Raw genomic sequence first — 21857 nt, forward strand, 5'->3', positions numbered from 1 at the left:
AAAGAGAAAAATATATAGTCATCCAATGGACAGACCTCATTTTGGACCACTTGGGTGCTTTCTTTTATATCCATTTCTATGATGGTAACTAAAATAAAAATTATGCTCAAGTAACTCTAAAATCTGTTCATACCAATTACAGGCAAGTCATTCTCCTCTGATAATGGAGGCCCAAAAGAGGGAAAAGACTTTACTCAAACAGGTTGGTACAAATTTTCATTTCGAGATAAGCAAGCATCCTAGAACATGGTTCTCAAAGTGGAGTCCCCAAAACCCTTTCAGAAGATCACCAGGTCAAAACTACTTTCATAAAAATACCAAGATTTGATTTGCCTATTTCACTGTATTGACATTTGCACTGATGGTACAAAAACATTAGTGGGCAAAACTGCTGGGGCATTAGAATGAACGCAGTCAGTGGCACCAAATTGTATTAGTAGTCATTGTATTCTTTACCATCACACATTCACAGTAAAATAAATGCTGTTCTCAGCAATTAAAAAAATTTTTTTTAAATTATTTTTCATTAAAACATGCTATTTATCTTAACGTATAATGGTAGGTTAAGATGGTAAAATGCAATACTAAATAATTTTAAAAACTGTCTTCACTTTTATTTCCAATATAGTAAATATTGATAGATATAACCCATATATATAAACAAAAATTCTTTGAGATCTTCAGTAATTTTTAAGTGTCTAAAAGAGTTCTGAGATCAAAAGTTTAAGAACCACTGCCAACAGATTACCTGATTTTTATAGGAATTGGAAAAAACAATATGGAAAAAGAGATTCTGAAATTCAATGATATGCTTGGCAGATGTGACAATAGAAAAAATGTAAAATTAAAAGCACGGTAGGAATCCTAGATTGTGATGCTCAGATATTTTGAGCAAAATAACATTAATTAAGCACCTGAACATCTCATTTTGCTTATGTGAGCTTTTCCTACTTAAGACAAGAAAATATTTCATGATTAGATCTGTTTGCCTATTTCAGTTACAACTTACTATGTTATCAATAAATAGTTTTTTTGAGGGTTAAGTAGAGGTCCTGTTTGTGTGGAATAAATTAGTATTAGTATTTATTGCTAGAAGCAAATGATTAAGTTGAATCACTTTTTCTTATTGCCCAAAGAAAGCTTTGAAAGCTTTGAATAGACTTCAAAGGATAGTAGCTGACACTTATGCTATTGTAAATGGTATCAGGAATATGACTTTTAAATGAAAGACTAACTGGAAGAAATCCTTAGAACCAGAAATAGTTCACATTCTCTAGATTTGAGAAAATAAGTAACATAATTCAAGACTGAGACTTTTTGCATCTTTCAAAGAATACCAGCAACTCCAAGGGAATGTTGTCAGAGCTCAACAAACACAATTCACAAAAATGCAACCAAGGCCCATACACAGCAAACACTTATGTGTGAAAGACAGTCTTTAGACAGCACAATGTCATAAATGTCTGAAGACTTTTAAAAATTGCTCCTGACACACAACACAGACAAATACTGACCAAAACAGAATTACAAAGTTACATAATATCAAGATGACACAGGCCCTGCATGATCTATGGGGGGGAAGAGGAAGAAAGGCACTGAGGGGGTGCAATACAGATGCATATACAAAGAAATATAAGGCAATCAACGCATGCGCTGGTGTGAACACTTACCTACCTACATTTGAATTTCAATGGTTCCAAGTTCTTCAGGTCACACACACATGGAAACTCCAAAGAATGGAGATCTGGAGAGAAGATCTCAAGTTGAAGAACCTTTTTCCCCCTGAGTTTTAAGTTTAATGTTTAAAACGTTGGTATAGATTATAGGTCCAGAAATGTATGCCAAGAATTGCAGTAATTCAACTGAAGTTATGTTGATCAATTACTAAAAAGAATAGGTTTCTTAAGAAGATTATAACACATTTATCTTATTCCTAAGAAATGGCCCTTATAGACAATAAGCTTATTGATAAATAGGACTTAATGATGAAACTGTGTCAAAATAACACACATACAATTCAAAATATACAGTCTCTACATTAGTATGTATACTTGGTATGTATATTATTTATAGTATAAAGAGTACAACATTTCCTATTTACAGGATTGCATAAAAACCTCATCTACAGTCAAATTAATTATATACAGTTGAAACAATAAAAACAAGCAAATGTAAATCCTGATGAGAAGTTCTAACACAATTTGGATAAAAATCATTTGGGCATAATAAAGATGGAAGAAAATTGCCCTTTACTAATGGCACATGTATATTTCCAAAAATATATATAAAAAGTAAAAATTAGAAATGAGGTAACAGTGAAGTAGAACTTGCAAGTTGAAGCAAGTTGCAGCTCTATCTATTATAATGTTGAAAAGTAAACTGACTTAAATACAGCAACCAAGAGGATGGTTTGTGGTTAAAAACTTTATACATACACATGTGCAGGTACAAGTAAAGACTTCCTTTTCAGTTACTTATGACTTACTTTTTGTTGATTGATCAGGAAAGTGAAGAATTTTTATTCTAAACCTAGTGCTGAGATATAAAACCAAAAATATTTAAACTGTTTAAAATTAACTTCAAATCAATGATTTTGAAAGGCCTCTTTACACAAAACCTGCATTATATGTTTTGCAGATAATTACAGATTACCTCTACAATTTAAGCCCCAGGTTATACATTTCCATGACAAACAGCCATTTCAAAGAAAAAAAAAAAGAGAATCAAGATTCATTAGTATTCAGAATATGAGAGGTTTAAAAACAATACATTTACACATTTCTTGCTTTCTAAAAGTTAACAATAAAAAATGAGAAAGTTTTTTTCTGGGTTCTGAAAATAAAAGTCTCTACAGAGCAAAATTTCCCTTTCGTAAAAGTTCTAGAGATAACTGACAAAGTACATGAGTGAGTATGATGTAAAACACAGCAACAATGAAAAACCTCAAAGCAAATCACAAGAGAAAGGAAAAATGTTTTATTATTCTTAAGAGGCCTACCCATTGCTGTTCTCAATCCAATGACATCTAGAATGATTATGTCTTAGTCCAGCAGATAACTTTTTCCCTAGACTCACTTCAGGTTAAATTATTTACTACAGATCAACTCTTGTTATAATGAATACTGCTACAAAGATTTCTACATATACATCTACTCTGATTTAAGAAAATGTTGTGCTTTCATCTCAGAAACAAACTGGTCTTTTAAAACTTAAAATTGTTATTTGTTTTTTTAGAAGAGGACTACTGCCAGCTGTTGCTTACATAGCTCTTATTGGGAGAAATAAATCCAGTCTCAGCTCTCATAGGGCATTGCTGAAAGGCCACATCTATAGTAAGTATAAATTTAAGCCTAAATTTTTGTATAGCAAATTGAGCTAATTGCCAGGTTAATTTACAGACAACATGTATATCTTATAATCATATGCATTTAAAAAACATGAAAATTCTGTTTTACAAAAGCATTTACTGGTTTTAACAAAAACCAAATAATACTAGTTACCCTGGAGCATTACTATGATTAAATTTTTTACACTTTAAAAATTCACAGAAGTTATTTGCAACACACAAACTGTGTTAACAAGAAATATCTATATAACCTAAAGATTTCTAATTTCTTTCCAAGAAACATTTTTCAAATATTTAATTAAAATTTTTTTTCAGTAACAAGAAATATCTATATAACCCAAAGATTTCTAATTTAACAAGAAATATCTATATAACCCAAAGATTTCTAATTTCTTTCCAAGAAACATTTTTCAAATATTTAATTAAAAATATTTTTCAGTAAATAAAATATAGGCAGTTTGCTGTTAACTGGACTTATTTGTAGTCAGAAAACAGGGTTACTAATTTTTACACAAGTTAGTTTACATATGATACTTTTCTGCCCTGAGCTTCTCACTGAATGAATATTTTAAATGGTCTGAATTAAAGATGCACTGATATATGGCCAAAATCCATTATTCATCTCTGGCTTTTGCCTCAGCTCTTGAAGGTCAAACACCTGAATGCTTACTTCAATGTCATTTCTAGCACCGACAAATTTGTGCGTAGTCAATGATCATGTGCTTGATACCATCATATTTCAACCAGTGTAACATCAAAAATAAAAAAAAGGCCTGTTCTTTCAGTTTTATCTTTACTATCTAAATATTCATTTTTAAATATAGGTAAGCATTTCATGTACAGAGAAAAATCTCCCTATGTGTTTCACGTGTTGAAATTCTATTAGTTGAAATGTAAATGTGTATTTATACTGCAATATTAAAATGTGGCAATAACTAATGAGGGTGAAAGCTATACAAATGTAAAAATTAAATCAAGGCAGAATAATAGAGATTATATTATCTACTCTCTTTATAATTTACAACAAAAAATAAAATAAATGTTAGGAGTTGTTTTTGATTTTTAGTTACTTAATTCCATTCAGGCCATGAATCTTTCAGGAAAAAGTCCAATTTGAGAAGTCTTTACATCTTATGAGGATGAGTTAAAATCAGAAAGCCAACTCTGCCTCTTTAAATTTTCACTATGAGAAAATTCTTGAAAGTAATATTCAATAACATCCATGATTAGTCATCTTCAATCAAGACATAAAGCAAATGAAGAAAAACATGTTAGAGAATAAAGAACCCCAAACATATTTTGTTACTCCACTGTCCCGTTAAAATTGATTATTTAGTATCACAATGCTAAATGCACTGTCATGATTATAAAAATAATCCAGAAGCTGAAAATGCTGCAAAAAGTATTATTTCTATAATATAATGCCAAACTTTAAATCATTAACAAAAAAAACTATAACAATCATTTCATTTTTTTTTTGATAAAATTTCTAATTCTTGCATTCAGAAGTTCATTCTATAATGGCCAAAGCTGAATACTAACGCTAATACTTGTCTATGTGGAATTAAACCAAAATATGCATTTGGTACACCTCTACTAAAAACCAAGTTCTTAGCCTGTCCATTAAGTAACAGCATTATTATAGTAATTGTTTAGGAGGATTATGATGAAGAGCTAACCTAGTCTAATTGGTCAAATTTAATAGGCAGAATTAGCAGGAGGCACAAGAACAACTAACTGCTCTGTATGTCAATAAAACAATTTGTTTAAAATGACATTTGTAGCAGAACTTCATGAATGCAACCTACTTCAGATTGATTAGAAAGCTCTGTTGGACAAACAGTAAAAATTCAGAAATTTTTTAGAGAGAACAGCAGTTAGTAAATAAAGAATTCTAATATTATTATTTTTTAAAACCTAAAAACTTTTCAGGGGTACAATAAGTCTTTAACACACCTTAACATACTAGAGTACTTTAATTTGACAAACTGGGCTTCAAAAGATGTAACTTAAAGGTACATCTCCCATGCCTTTATGAACAGAAAATACATGAAAATAGTGTATAGGAAAATTCTAATTAAGAAAAAAAGACAATAAATTGCAAAAACACACTTTGTTTTGTCTTTCCCCCTTAAAGTTAGGCAAAAAGTCTTCAGTGTTTAGGAAATTTATGAATTATTAACTAGCTTATACCCACAGTAAGTAAACTTTGGAACAAGTTCCTCACTCATGTAAAGCAAATCATTTTCTAAACATCTAACATCTAGGAAGTATTCTTTCTTACCTATAATAAAGTAATACCAAAACATAAACAAGTAGCTCAGTCCAAAGTGCATTTTTAATCAGGATTATTACTTATTAATTTCTATTCTCCCTATTTTAAATATGAAGAAAAATCAAGTAAGCCAAGTTATTGGCTGAGTTCACTAGGAAGAGTATTATTAGAATTGGGAAACTGCTGGTTGAAATGAAAGGAGCTAAAACTAATTACATATTAAGTGATCTTTAAATTAGAGGAGAGAAGATACTTTACAGGCCTATTTTAAACAACTGAATTTAAGTACTGGGCTTAATACTTAAATTCAATTGTTAAAATGCTCTGATACTCCATGAGCTGCATTTCTTAAATCACACAGATGGTCTCCCTTCAACCATAGTTCAGTTATCTTAAGTCCATGCGGCAAATAAATGTGAGAATTATCATGAGAGTATCGCAGAGAGATTTCAGGAACCATGAAAAAAGAGAAATTACTCTTTTGATAATAAGGAGTTATTAAGATACCACAGAAAAATCAGCTCTATTTGTAAAAACCATAGGTATATACATATATCTATATATACACATACACATACATATATCATATATATGATACTGGTCACATGAAGAAGCCCATCATAGACTGTGTATATTATGTTAGTCACTTTAGAAGGGCTCGCTTGCCCACTGCTCACCTCCTGCTGTGAGGCCCGGTTCCTAACAGGCCGTCACAGACTGGTACCGGGGTTGGGGACCCTGCTGTAACTACATAAAGAAAATACAGGAAGTTCATATTTCCTCAAATTGAACGTCAAACTGTCCATACGCTTGTCTCTAACCACAACTGTCAAATACTCAGAATATTTTGGAGGGCCACAGAACTGAAGAATGTTTTTTCGCCATGTGAAAAACAGGTATGATTTTTCCCCAAAGGAAAAATTTGAAATGATTTTTACTAAACAAAGTTTTGTTTTTCTAGTTAAACATGATTTTATTTAGCAATATTAATGACACAACTTTTCTAGCTAAGCAATTATAACTTTTTCTATTCAGATATTCCAAAATTACTTGTCTGAATATAGAAAGTTTTAATTGCTTCACCAGTGGGGAAACAAAAGAATATATCTAGCTCATAGCTTAAAGTCTTGAGCTGGTTCAAAAGTTTTAAAACTCGTGAACCTTTTATACAGTTTTATCAAAGGGTATAAAAATGCCTTTACTGAGTGTTTTCATTATAGATATCTTTCTTGCATGTGTTTAAGAAACTTGATTTCCTATTTAATGTATTCAAAGATTTGATATGCCCAGAGTTGTCCACTATATGGACAGGAATCAAGATATCCTAAGTCTCAGCCTGGTGTCAAGCCGCTTTTAGGACTAATAAACAATTTGAAAATGTTCTTATTAGAGAAACTATGTTGGTGGGTCTTTGTTACCATTTCAGTACTTTTTTTTTTCTTTTTGCGGTACGCGGGCCTCTCACTGTTGTGGCCTCTCGTGCTGCGGAGCACAGGCTCCGGACGCGCAGGCTCAGCAACCATGGCTCATGGGCCCAGCTGCTCCGCGTGACAAGCGGGATCTTCCCGGACCGGGGCACGAACCCATGTCCCCTGCATCGGCAGGTGGACTCCCAACCACTGCGCCACCAGGGAAGCCCCATTTCAGTAGTTTTTTATCTCTCTCTGTTTAAAAAAATTTTATCTATGAAGCTAAAGAATAACTCCCTAACTACAAATGAGGCTTAAGTTACTGGGCCCAAGGGTAGAGTTAATTTTTCCGTTAGAGTAATAAGGAGGTATTTATCACTCAACTATTCTACTCAGAAAGTAGCACAGGCTTGTGTACTGGAATTCAATAGTAAATACACATAAAGAGGAATTTCATTTATCAGCGTTAATAAAAAGCGCCTCCTGAGTTTCAAAAAGCTCTACTGCTTTTTGGCTCAGTGACTCATACAGGTGGACAGGATCAATACCAAATGATCTTAAGTTAACCAAGAAGACCTAACATTAAGTTGGAAAGTCTTTCAACACATATTTTAAAGAAAAGAGTAAGTAAATAATTGATACAACAACAAAGATGCTTAATAATTATGCAAAACAAAAAAGGATATAATTTAAGTTAAAGAGCATTATGGAGAAAAAGAACCACTTCACAAACTGTGATCCCCATGACAGACAAAAGTAAAGGAAGCAGAGGAAAGAAGATCGTCACAAGTCTGGCATTTGTCCCTTTAAAATACTAAAGATAAGTTTACTTCTATTTTATCTAATAAGTTTTGAAAGCTGCATTCAAATTGCAGCTTTTAGTATAATGGAACAAAAACACCACTGCTCGAATAATTTTCTGAGAAAAGTTAATAAAGCTTTCTAAAGTATCTAAGCTATTTCTTGGGAATACTTGCACACCAGGGGAAAAAACCTACCCTTACAAAGAAATATATCACACATTTAGGCCGTGCACCCTGCGTACTGTTAACATTACCTTCTCAGTACACCTCCCTACACAGTGTGACACCCTATTATAGAGACTCAGTCACAATCTCCTTTGGATTAGAATTAGTGATGTTTTTGAAGATCATTTTGCCATTTGATAAGCTTTTGTACAGAGTTTTGAAGAACTTCCTCAAAGGAGAAACAACTAGTTTAGATGCATAACAAGCCTAATTCTTTTATATCCAAAGCTGCCATAATAACTTCACAACTAGTTTCTTTCACTTGTCTTTCTAAACCATTCTCCCACTTAGCTTTGTCCCACTTTCTCAAGTGTCCAAGCCTAAATGAAGCTGAAGAAAAAGGAAGTGACATGAACAACTAGCCAATGATTTCTTAATGCAATTCAGATACCTGTGTACTATGGTCAAATTTCAATTATTTAGGAACTGACTATTCATTTTGTAGATTACCCAGATAGTTAAATTCTCCTGTTCATATTCAGGACATTTTCTCTTCAAAAATGATTCCACCAGAGGGTAAGAAAAATAGAGGTAACTGACCCTATAAAGACTACATTTGTTACTAGCTCAAGTTTAACAGGCAAGCCATTTGATGAATAAGAACTATTTTTTATTATTATAATGGATAACTTTAATTCATAAGTTTAAAACTGGTGTTTCTTGGAAAGGATGTGACCTGAGGACACATTCTGTTTAGCTTGTACAGTGCTAAAGAAGCAAATGTAATCCACCATTTAAAAAACAGATGTCACATGAAAAGTTAAATTTCTAGCTTCCTCTTCCCACCAGATGAAAAGATTTGGCAGTATGTGGCCAAACTGCCACACAGCAACAACTGGCTAGAGGAGAGTAGTAGCTCCCCCCTTTCAATGGGACAGGGCTCAGTCCCCACCATTTGCTGCTGTCACTAACACCAAGGTCAAATGTCAGTAGCCATTTGTCATCGATGTTTACCCTTTTTAATTTTTTTTAAATTACTGAGAATATTTCTTTGGACTCATGAAGAAATAAAAAATATACCTAAAGGGCCATGTGTTTCTAGGACACATGAAAGAATACTATTACATTTTCAATATACAAGTAAAATTGGTCTCTGCCAGAGACTACAACTTAAAATGCCATGATGAAATAAGCCACAGAAAGACCTTATTTGTATTAATTCTAGGAACCTACCAGAATTTGAGTGTTTTACCATGCAGTAATTCATAGAATAGATAGATGAATTTTTTGTGACATTTAAAAGTACAATGAAGCCTTTGTTTCACTGTTCTTATGCTCATTTAATTAACAACCATATAGGCTATCTGCAAATTGACATGTTATTTGTTGCTGGGTTCTAAGAATGTTTTACAGTGAAAAGAAACTTTTGTTTACCAGTATTTATTAAATTCCTAAAATCAAATATCTGAACTTTATTTTTCTAAGGCCAGATTTCATTAAAAGATTTTTTATTGTTATAAGTAAATCCAGTATCTAGAGAAAATAATTCTATTTATATAGACAGTGTTTATGTTTTAAAGCTGCTCCTGGCATTAATATAAAGTAATAAACATGAAGGTATTTTAACATTGTATATTTTTTAAATGTTCATAGCAAAAAATCTTAAACCATACCATTATGTTGTTTCTTATTTTTGGTATTAACATGGACAACCCTTCAACAATTAGTCCCATTTAGTAAATTTGACCATTTTTAAACACTGTTATTTAATGTTGACTAATTACTAATTTTATATGCTACTTATCAATGCTTTGTTCATAATTTTTCTAAATAGTTTTGGTTTATACTACAGTAATGATTTTTAATTTTTCCCCCACAGATAAAGCAAGTTTTCAATTTTGTTTACCATTCTCATTGCTATAGTTCATCAGCATGCCACAAAAGACAGTCAAGAGCTTCTCATTGGCGGGATCTGTTTTACTGTACAGTGACCTTAAATGGTCAACTACAATCTGTGCACCACCTGCTTGGTCAACTGCACTTCTGCCCTCATCTGTAAAACAAAGAGTCAAATTAAAAAGAAAAGAAAAAAGAAATGTACCTTACAATTTCAAATACAAAACATAACAGTTATTCCTTATTTAGTGAGTAAGTAGAAAATAAACCTAAGTAGGGCATTAAATATGACTTTTTAGAAAACAAAACAAATAAACATGGAAATGGGGGTGGGATGGGGGGAAAAGAGACAATCACTTTTTAGGAGAAAAATGATTATTCTCATTGGTATCATATAGGAACTTAAAGAACTTCTGTGGGTCCTAAGATTTTATGACTATGACATGTGAAATATTCTGCCTCCTCTTTCACAGATGACAACTCTGTGTAAGAGAAAAAAATAGGAACTAATATTCCATTGGAATATTCTTTTTTCTCAGCTTGGAAACCACTGAACGTATCTTTCTATCAGTGGTTTCAAAGTCAGTTATTACCAAAGATAACCATCTGCAACACAGTATAATTTTAGATTACAATATGTAATTCCTAAAGATTAGTACTAGGGTCTTTTACTGGCATTTTCAATAGCACATAAGCATGTTCCCTTTTTTCAGTTCTTAGTAGTTTGTGTTTCATTTTTCCTTATTCTCTCCATTCAAGAGCACACCAATACACTTCAACATTACAACCAGTGGTCAAATGGTCAGACATACCTTCTATTATGTGTACACCTACATTACATAGAACAGATGTCATTTAATTGTTGGAACATATAAACTGCTTTAAAATACTTTCTAACCCTTGAACATAGAATTGGAAAGAGATGAAAGAAAGACTATGTCTTTCTAAATCTGACTTCCTTATATAAAATATGATAGACTCTAGAACAGTGCTATCCAATAAAAATATGAGAGCCACAAATGTGAGATACCTACATAACTTAAATTTACTAGTAGCCACATTAAAAACATAAAAAGTGAAAAATTAGTTTTAGTAATATATTTTACTCAATCCAATATATCTAAAATACTGATCACTCCAATACACAATCAATATACAAATTATTAATGAAATATTTTACATCTCTGCTTTGTAATAAATCTTTGAAATCCAAGTGTATTTTATATTTTACACTTACAGCTCCACGTCAATTCAGACTAGCCACATTTCAATTGCTCAAGAGTCAAAATGCCTAGTGGCTGCTATACTGGATCTTGCAGCTATAGAAGCACAACAAAAGGATCAGTAAAAGAAATGCCTCACAAAGGACTTATGTGAGCTATGAAATTAGTGAGTAAATGAAAGATTTTCATTTTCCTAATAAAAGAACTGAAACTAAGGTCATATCTTTATAACTGTTGCTGAACCATATTAGAAAATGAGACAATACATATCATTTCCTGTGGTAGAAATACACACACACAACTTATATAGCAGGGCTTCATAATTTTGCAAAATTTAAGGAAATCCATACTAAAATGAAACAAAACAGTTCTGTTCACTTAAGTTTTGTGTCACATCCACTTGGCTTTATTTTATGATTATACAGATGCAGAAAAGAACCCTATGCTAATTAGCTAATAAGATCACAGAAAATTCTTAAATGCCAAGGTAGCTAGTCACATAAGCCAGCCAAGTACATTGGTCATATCTCATTTAGAAATCTAATTTCTAAAGTTTTCTTTTCCAATAACATAAATGTAAATTATCTAAATTGTTGGGTAATTTGTAGGTGGATCATGTCAGAAAAAACTAAATATTAGGATGACAAATCTAAAGGTTCAGACCTTCAATACTATGCATATACAATATATATCCCATCCCTAAACTGCAAAGCTCAAATAGTTTTTGATTCTAACTGGTGAGTAAATATGGGCTTTCAAAATATAAATCGTGTATGCTTAGAAAGCTAAGCTGGCTTCCTATCAACACTCAGGTATTCAATATTCAAAACATTAAATAATTCAATAAATTTTAATACAAATTTATTCAACAAATTTGTTCATCAAATTTAATAATGCAATAAATTAGAACGAAGCTACAATTAAAAGGCAAATTACCTACTTGTGTTTCACAACCACAGTATTTCGCTTCCCTTCCTTTGCTTCCTTCTTCATTCCCTTCCTCCCTCCCTGCCCTGTTTGGACTACAAGATAGTTATGTGTTATCAAGAGCTGGCTGAGAGCATAAGCCCAATTTCTACCTCAGAAATTATTGATACATTATTACCAAATTTGAGAAGAAAAGCAAAGCACATATAATAGAAGATATCTGAGTCAAAGAGAATTTTATTAAAATATTTTAAAGAATCTGAAGATGCAAAGAAATAATAATGCTTTTTTTTTTTTTTACTGGAGTATAGTTGCTTTACAGTGTTGTGTTAATTTATACTGTACAGCAAAGTGAATCAGCTATATGTATACATATATCCCCTCTTTTTTGGATTCCTTCTCATTTAGGTCACCACAGAGCACTGAGTAGAGTTCCCTGTGCTATAATGCTGTGCTATAATGCTGTGTTCCAGTAAGTAAGTTTTTAAAGGCATCTTACAAATTATTTAAAATACATATTAGAACATCTGTCATTACACAAGTCCATATAAATTGTTTCCACAGTAAAGGTAGCCCTATAGCTTTATGTTATGATATTAAAATGAGTATTATTATTGTTCACTTAAAAATAATTTCCAAAAGGTTCCTTATCCTAAACGTTCATGTCCCCGAATGTAGGCTCACTTTTAACTCTTCTGATAATAAGTGACTTCTAATTTGTGAAGCATCCTGAGCTGTCACTTCTAGAAATATAATTTACATTTTTATTTTCCATAATTATGAGGTATCCAACCACTGGAGAAAGTGCAGCCCACCAATTCTTTAAGTCCTGCTACATTCTTTAATGATGACTTGTCACACAAAGTAGTTTCCAGCACAAATATGATCTTTCTTCACACTAGGTAAGAGCAGGGCTTTAAATCTAATGAGATACTGTACTTTAAATCTAACAGGTGGTATTACTCTTCAGTAGTCAAAAAGATATTCAGTAGCCAAAAGCAGGAAGCAATAAAATTTGTATGTCATGTTTAGTATGCCTCACAAATGAGAAAAAAATGTGAACAAGTTGGTATTCCATTACCAAGTGCAAGTTATACGCTAAGGCTGAGGAAAGGACCTAAAAACAACCTCCGAATACAACTATCTGATGGGTTATAGTATATCCTACGTTCAGATTTGCTTGTATCTTTCCCCAAATGCTTAGTACACAGCAGGCACTCAATATTTATGGAACGGATGGGGACTTAGGGTAGATTTTGGTAAAGTATGATTCACCAGAGAGAGAGAGAGAGAGAGAGAGAGGGAGGGAGGGAGGGGGAGGGGGAGGGAGAGGGAGGGGGAGGGAGGGAGAGAGAGAGAGAGAGAAAGAGAGAGAGAGAGAGATGAGAATGAAAATCATTTACTTCTTTTTTAATGTTTAAACCACCACAATATGGTTTGGCTTTGCTTTTTTTGAACTTTATTTGAATGAACTCATGCTATATTCATTCTTTTTGTGCCTTCTTACACTCACCAGTATGTTTATGAAATTCATCCACTCTGCTATATGCTTCTTTGCTGTACAATATTCACTGTAGGAACACATAGTAATTATTTGTCTATTCTTTTGCTGATTATTACCTGGGTTGTTTTTAGATTTGGGCTATTATTTATAACACCCAGGTGGTACTGTTGGTTCATATAATCTGCACATCTTCCACTTTTTTAGATAATGACCAGCAGGCTTCCAAAGCCAGTGTACGTTCCCTCCAGCAATGTGTGAGCTCCTGCTGCTTCACTCCCTCACTACCACTGGCATTCTATTTGATTTTTAAATCTGATGGGTGAGGTTGAACCTACTGCAGAATATACATGAGCAGGTCTTTGCTGACAGTTTCCTTTTCTGTACATTCAATAAGACAGTTAATTTAGTTCAAGAGTATGTAGCATGTACATGGGGAACAAAACAGTTCATGTTGAGGGAGGGAGAAAGAGAGATAAATGGATGCATACATGTTAGAATTTTAAAGAAAAAAATGGAAAGAGAGCCAAGTAGCTACTAGAAGCTGACTATCAAGCCTGTGTAAGAATATGACTGGATAAGCACAATTCTGGAAATTTTTTATACTCTTGCTTATAGAAAAGCCTTATAATAATATCAGGAAATACACTGTTTTTTTTTTTAATCATTTCAATAATCACCAGCTTTCTGAAAGGAGAATTTAGAAGGCTTAAATCTTTGAAAAGACTAAGGAGGAAGACTGGGGAAGCAGCACGGTGTTGGATGTCAAAGTGGCCCATAATTTGCAACAGCAAATTTTATCTAAAATAAAATTTTAAAAATAATTTATTTTTATAATCTAGAAGTCTATGTTTTCCATGCTACCTTCCACTTTTGTGGTTTAAACATCACCTTTTTTCATATTTCTTCTCAGAAATTCTCAGTATCATAATTCTATTTTAAAAGAATTATGCCTACATACATATTTGTTATGTTTTCCTCCCACCCTCTACTTATTTGTATAATAACAAGATCTTCATTCCTTATGCATCCATCTGCTCAAATTACTTATTTCCCACCAGAAGTAATAATCCTCTGTGACATCAGGAGTGGTTGCTGTGGTGATGATTATGATGCAGCACCTCAGAAAATTATGACTACACGAGAGAAATAAACTACAGGAGCTGATCATACTAATAAGCTTTCATCTAAATTTTGTCAAAAATTAATATTGAAAAACACGAGAAAAGTATGTGTTGCGGAGATACTACTGAATAAATTATCTTTTGTGTTTTCAAAGAAGTTTTAGCAATTAAAGAGTTCACTTTTAACATGTTACACTGTCATGGATTTGTGCACTGCCTCACTCACTGTTTTCTAGAAAAGCATCCTGCACAAGTGCTCTGTGTTAATTAACAATGCTGGCTGTGCACCGGCTGCACACACACATTATAGTAAGTGCTAGAGATTTGGCATAATTAAAGATGATATGGAGCATAAAGCTAACAAAGGCTCTCTAGGGTTACTGATGGCCAAAATAAAAGCTAAGGCTCTGAACACAGAGATAAAAATGACTTTTCTTGTACATGTACTTTAGAGATAATACTATTATAAGTGAATTAAGAAGATAAATTATAAACCATATTTCATTTTTCTTATATTTCAACTCAGGCTTTGCTTAAAGAAACTGTGATGATTAAATATCAGCCTTCTGAACTAAAACTTGGGAAATCTGAATTCCAATTCAACGTTCCCTCATTAAACACTAAAAAAGGTATATTGAAATACTTTTACCATTTAGTTCAGCAAGACAGTAGCATTGTCTCAGTGTCAATTGTGAATCTTTTTTAAAGATTCATTTCTGACAAGTTCTTGGGTATCTTTACCCCCAAAATCTTTTTAGGGTATCCATGAACTTAACAAATATTAAGACCAATCTACATTAAACAACAGCTGTCCAAAATGCAGGCTAAACAGAGAGAAGATGATAGGCAAAATCTATTTCACATATAATTGGTTAAGAGATTAAAGAGGCATAGTACAATAACACAATTTTCATATCCGTATCAAAACTCATGGAGAGTCACACATCCATTCATTGAGATCCACGTTGAGAATGAGAAATTTCCATATCTCTGAGAAAATGTGCTTTAACTAATGATATTAGCATCACAGCAAAGAATGAACAAATTACAATCTTTTCTTTAACTCTGTAAAACTTATATGCCTTATAAACAAGGACAAACCCTTAAACTATGCTGCACATCTTTTCACACATCCCTGTCACATTACCCATGATGAGCCATCCAAATAGTCACAACTTTTACAAGTCCCTCCCTTTCCCAACTTCTGCATTCTTAACAGAAACCATGTTTCCTACTTTCACAGACAGAAAAGAGAAGACATCAGATACAATCTTTCCCACTTTTTCACCCTCTCCACTATTAGATCTAGGATGATATGCAACTTTTCCCAATCACTTTCAGTATCTCATACTGTAATTAAAGTTCAGTTATAGCTATTTAAGGGTAAAGAAAATTTATTTTCAACAGGAAGTAAGACTTCCCTTTTTAAGTAAATAAAGTTGTAGACATGTCATAAACTGAGGACCTGAATGGAAAGAACATTTAATGATGAAGTCCTTGGACTAGTCCTGGTTGTTGGAGTAGAAATTAGAATTTTTTTGTTACCTAAAATTTGGAATGTTAAAATGAAGAATTTCAATAAGGCAAAGTAGAAGTTTTTAATATTTAAAAAAACTGAGGTAATCACTCACTGAGTGATTATCACTGAGGTAATGACATAAAATAACTATAATAAGGTCTTTAAATTTGGGGTTTTGTTAAGATTGACCATAAGAAAGCCTCTAAACCTCTGTTGATATCAGTTTCCTAATCTGGAAAAGGGGGGAAAGCAAGAGTAGAAGATGGTCAGACTTCTTTTTAGCTTTGACATCCTCTTATTCATTTCAATTTCTACTTCTATTTCTGCTGTGCTATTTCTTCTATTTCTTCCTGTGTGCACACAGGAAATACTTAACATAAGCTGTGTAAGGTTTTTTAATGTGTTAAATTTTGCTATTTTAGCTTTCCGATCATTAATCATTATAATTCATGTGCTTATTTAAATTTTTCCCAAGTAAATATTACTAGACACTATAAAGACCACGGCAAATAAATCAGAAATTCTTTTTACAAGCTAAGCTAGAAAGCTGAGCTCTGAAAAATTATACTGTCTAGAAAGAACAATAGTAATTTTTGATGTGCTTTTTCTTAGTGAAGAAAAAAGTGATTCAGAATAGGTGCTTAAAGTCAAAACAATTGTAACTTAAGACCTTACTAGTATTGGTTTGGAAAAAGTGAAAACATTATAAAGATGCCATTTATTTTAATAACATTTATTTTAATAACATTTATTTTAATCACATTTATTTTAATCACATTCCTCACGTCTTTCCTTCAGACTCTACTACTATGCCACTTTTAAACCTCTAAGAACAAGTACTTTGTTATAACAGAATTTGAAAATGTATAATATATACTAAACAAGGATCTTAATACAACAGGCAACACAAATTAGACTCATATTAAATGCAGGAACACAAATACTATTCTGAGACTTTTTAGTCAATACCAAACTATAAGTGAGATTAGAATCCTAGATTTTAAACTTCAAACAGCCCATTAAGAGCCCTTTCATTTTCAGTGAATGCCAGCCACATGTGTTATGAAACTCAGATGCCTTAGATAACTAAATGAAAAATATTACTGAAAATCCCCAAACTATCACATTACTCAGTTAAGAAAATGACTGAATTTCTAAAGTTTGCAAGAATTCTGTATGAATAATGATCCAAATAAGGGGTAAATAGGATAAAGTTTGTAAATATTTTCATTAAAATGTGATTTAAAAAATGTTAGTTGCTATCTTTAAATTTACCTGAACTGAAAAGGAATCAAATATCAAATTTCTTCTTATAAACTTAAAACACAAATTTATGACACACAGATTTACTCATGAGCATATGCTTAGCCTGCCATTTAGGTTCAGTAGTTTAATATCTTTATCTGAGATAACGCTACTGATAAAGGGGTCTGCTTTTGAGACACTGACATTATTCCTCCTTATTATGGGTTGAACTGTATCTCCCAAAAATATATGTTCAAGTCCTAACTCCCAGTACCTCACACTTTATTTGGAAACAGGATCATTGAAGAAAGATTAGTTAAGATGAGGTCATACTGTAGTAGGGTGGGTCTCCAATCCAATATGACTGGTATTCTTATAAGAAGAGAGAGATGCAGAGAGGAGAATGCCATGTGAAGACATGAAAACACAAATGGAGAAGACAGCCATGTGAAGACAACAGCAAAGACTGGAGTTTGCTGCCACAAGCCAAGGAACTCCAGATGCCACCAGAAGCTAAGAAGAAGCAAAAAAAAAAAAAAAAAAAAAGCCCTCCTTGCCTACAGGTTTAAAGGGAGCATGGTCCTGCTTGACACGCTGATTTTGAAGTTACAGCCTCCACAACTGTAAAATAATAAATTTCTGTTGTTTTAAGCCACCAGTTTGTGGAACTTCATTACAGCATCCTCAGGAAACTAATATACTTCTCTACATAAACAATGTGAAATATTCAAGCTTCATATTAAAAAAAGAATATTTGACATTAAGTAAGCCCTTACTGTATATTCAGATTTTATACATCTCACAGAAACTAGTTTTCAGATTACTAACAATAATGTTTCTCAAGTATAATTAATACAAGACTTTATTTAATCAATAATACAGGACATTATATTATTCAATTAATATAGGGCTTGAATTATTTACTTACCTATTTAATTACTTAATCACTTGTAGCAACAGTGATATGGGTACAACCAATGGAAAATTACAGCTTCTTTCCTCACTACTTAATTTACTTTGAGTTTCTTTCTACTTAGAACCAAAATGTTTAGAAATGGGTTTTGCTTCATAGATAAATAGTAACACTGATGGATGTTCAGCATGGTGCTTATCAATAATAGCCTACTGTTGGGAGAAGAACAAGTGTACGGAGAGAATCTCTCTGTGGAACAGGCAGGCATGAATGGCTAAAGTCTGAAGAGAGAGCAGGAACACTAAAAAAAGTCCTCTAGTATGCCTACTCTAAGCACAAGGTAGGAACAGCCAACTACTAAAGTTCTGAAGACTACTGCACTGAAGTAAAGTTAGCAACAGCAAAACATGAAACCAGCTCAACTTCTGACTATTGTTAATTTCAGTGTCTAGTGGTTTTCTACACACAATGTCCATCATTCAATACAAAATTAAGAGATACATTTTAAAAAGGAAGGAAAAAATAATTCACTGTCAAGAGATAAATCAATCATCAGAATGAGACTCATAGGTGACCAAGATGTTAGAACTATCAGATAGGGACTTTAAAATAATCATGATTAATACATTAAAGAATTTAGTAGAAAAGGTGAATATCCATGAACTCATGTGGAATTTCGTAGAGAAACAGAAATTATAAGAGTTAAATGCAGATGTTAGAATGAAAAATATTATCAAAGATAAAGAATTATTTCAAAAGGTTGAGCAGTAGACTCAACAAAATGAAGGAAAGACTCAGTGAACTTGTAGATCAACAAAAATAAAAATTAAAAAACAAAGAGACAAAAAAGAGTGGGGGAACCCCCAAAGCACGTACAAGCTGAAAGAAAATAGCAAAGGGTCTAACATAAGTATAACTGGAATCCCAGAAGGAGAAAAGATTGAGAACATGGTAGAAGAAACATTTAAACAGTTAACAGCTGAAAAATTTCCAAAAATAATGAAAGACATCACGCCACAAATCTGTGAACTTTAGGGACTCTCTCCTTCCCCAGCAAAGAAAACAAAACAAAAATACACACCAAATAGCCAAGCTGCTGAAAAATCAAAGAAAAAGAGAATCTTTGAAGGCAGCAAGAGGGAAAAAATAGAAATATTTATATTTGGAATAGCAAAAATAAGAATACAGCAGACTTCTTATCCAAAACTATGCAAGCTAAAAAACAATGGAATAACATCTTTGACGTACTGAAAGAAAAAAAACCTGTTAACAAAACAGATTTTCAGGCAGAAGGTGTAAAATATTAGACAAAAATTTGAATATATCCAAAGAAACAAGGAACGCTAACAATCACAAAAATCAAAGTAAATATAAAAATTTCTCCTGTTTTTTTTTTTTTTTTTTTTTTTTTTTTTTTTAATTTATTTTTTTGTTTGTTTGTTTGCGGTACGCCGGCCTCTCACTGTTGTGGCCTCTCCCGCTGCGGAGCACAGGCTCCGGACGCGCAGGCTCAGCGGCCATGGCTCACGGCCCCAGCCGCTCTGCGGCATGTGGGATCTTCCCGCACCGGGGAACGAACCCGTGTCCCCTGCATCGGCAGGCGGACTCTCAACCACTGCGCCACCAGGGAAGCCCTCTCCTGTTTTTAAACATAGATGTCAAGAGAGATTGGTTCAAGATAGTGGACTAGAAGGATGTGCGCGCACTCCCTCTTGCGAGAGCACTGGAATCACAACTAACTGCTGAACAATCATCGTCAGGAAGACACTGGAACTCGCCAAAAAAGATACCCCACACCCAAAGACAAAGGAGAAGCTGCAACGACACAGTGGGAAGGGCTCAATCACAATAAAATCAAATCCAATAACCACTGGGTGAGTGACTCTCAAACTGGAGAACAATTACACAACAGAAGTCCACCCACAGCAGTGAAAGTTCTGAGCCCCACATCAGGCTTACCAACCAGGGGGTCTGGGAATGGGAGGAGAAATTCCCAGAGAATCAGACTTTGAAGGCTAGCAGGATTTGATTGCAGGACTTCAACAGGACTAGGGGAAACAGAGACTCTACTCTTGGGGGGCACACACAAAGTAGTGTGCGCATCAGGGCCCAGGGGGAAGGAGCAGTGACCCCACAGGAGACTGAACCAGACGTACCTGTGTTGGAGGCTCTCCTGCATATGTGACGGGTGGCTGTGGCTCACTGAGGGGACAAGGACACTGGCAGCAGAAGTTCTGGGAAGTACTCCTTGGTGTCAACCCTCCAGGGGTCTGCCATTATCCCACCAAAGAGCCTATAGGCTCCAGTGCTGGGTCGCTTCAGGCCAAACAAACAACAGGAAGGAAACTCAACCCCACCCATTAGGAGACAAGCGGATTAATGTTTAACTGAGCTCTGCCCACCAGAACAACACACAATTCTACCCACCAGCAGCCCCCCCAATCAGGAAGCTTTCAAAAGACTCTTAGATAGCCTCATCCACCAGAGGGCAGACAGCAGGTGCACACAGAACTATAATCCTGCACTCTGTGGAACAAAAACCAGATTCACAGAGAGACAGACAAAATGAAAAGGCAGAGGACTATGTACCAGATGAGGGAACAAGATAAAACCCCAGAAAACAAGTAAATAAAGTGGAGATAGGCAACATTTCAGAAAAAGAATTCAGAATAATGATAGTGAAGATGATCCAGGATCTTGGAAAAAGAAAGGAGGCAAAGATTGAGAAGATGCAAGAAATGTTTAATAAAGACCTAGAAGAATTAAAGAACAAACAAACAGATGAACAATACAATAACTGAAATGAAAAATACACTAGAAGGAATCAATAGCAGAATAACTGAGGCAGAAGAATGGATAAGTGACCTGGAAGACAGAATGGTGGAATTCACTGCAGTAGAACAGAATAAAGAAAAAAGAATGAAAAGAAATGAAGACAGCCTAAGAGACCTCTAGGACAACATTAAATGCAACAACAGTCGCATAATAGGGTTCCCAAAAGAAGAGAGAGAGAAAGGACCCGAGAAAATATTTGAAGAGATTATAGTCAAAAACTTCCTAACATGGGAAAGGAAATAGCCACCCAAGTCCAGGAAGCACAGAGAGTCCCAGGCAGGATAAACCCTAGGAGAAACACGCTAAGACATAGAGTAATCAAACTGACAAAAATTAAAGTCAAAGAAAAATTATTAAAAGCCACAAGAGAGAAAGGACACATAACATACAAGGGAACTACAATAAGGTTAACAGCTGATTTCTCAGCAGAAACTCTACAAGCCAGAAGGGAGGGGCACAATATATTTATTTATTTGTAACATCTTTTTTGGAATATAATTGCTTTACAATGGTGTTAGTTTCTGCAAATCAGCTATACATATACATATATCCCCATGTCTCTTACCCTTGAATCTCCCTCCCTCCCACCCTCCATATCCCACTGCTCTACGTGGTCCACAAAGCACCAAGGTGATCTCCCTGTGCTATGCAGCTGCTTCCTACTAGCTATTGGTTT

At 33.7% G+C, this 21857-nt stretch overlaps 1 protein-coding gene across 1 annotated transcript in view; it reads right to left on the minus strand.

The window, feature by feature from the left end:
• RAP1GDS1 (Rap1 GTPase-GDP dissociation stimulator 1) overlaps positions 1-21857 on the minus strand; it is a gene marked incomplete at both ends in the record, with an annotated part of 147992 nt that overhangs the window by 41873 nt on the left and 84262 nt on the right. Inside the window, one exon of the mRNA XM_079710155.1 lies at positions 9905-10051. Within this exon, the coding sequence (XP_079566281.1) occupies positions 9905-10051 (147 nt within the window). The remainder of the gene's footprint in view (positions 1-9904; positions 10052-21857) is intronic.

The sequence above is a fragment of the Hyperoodon ampullatus genome, assembly GCF_949752795.1.
Source record: "Hyperoodon ampullatus genome assembly, chromosome: 1".
Classification (NCBI taxonomy): domain Eukaryota; kingdom Metazoa; phylum Chordata; class Mammalia; order Artiodactyla; family Ziphiidae; genus Hyperoodon; species Hyperoodon ampullatus.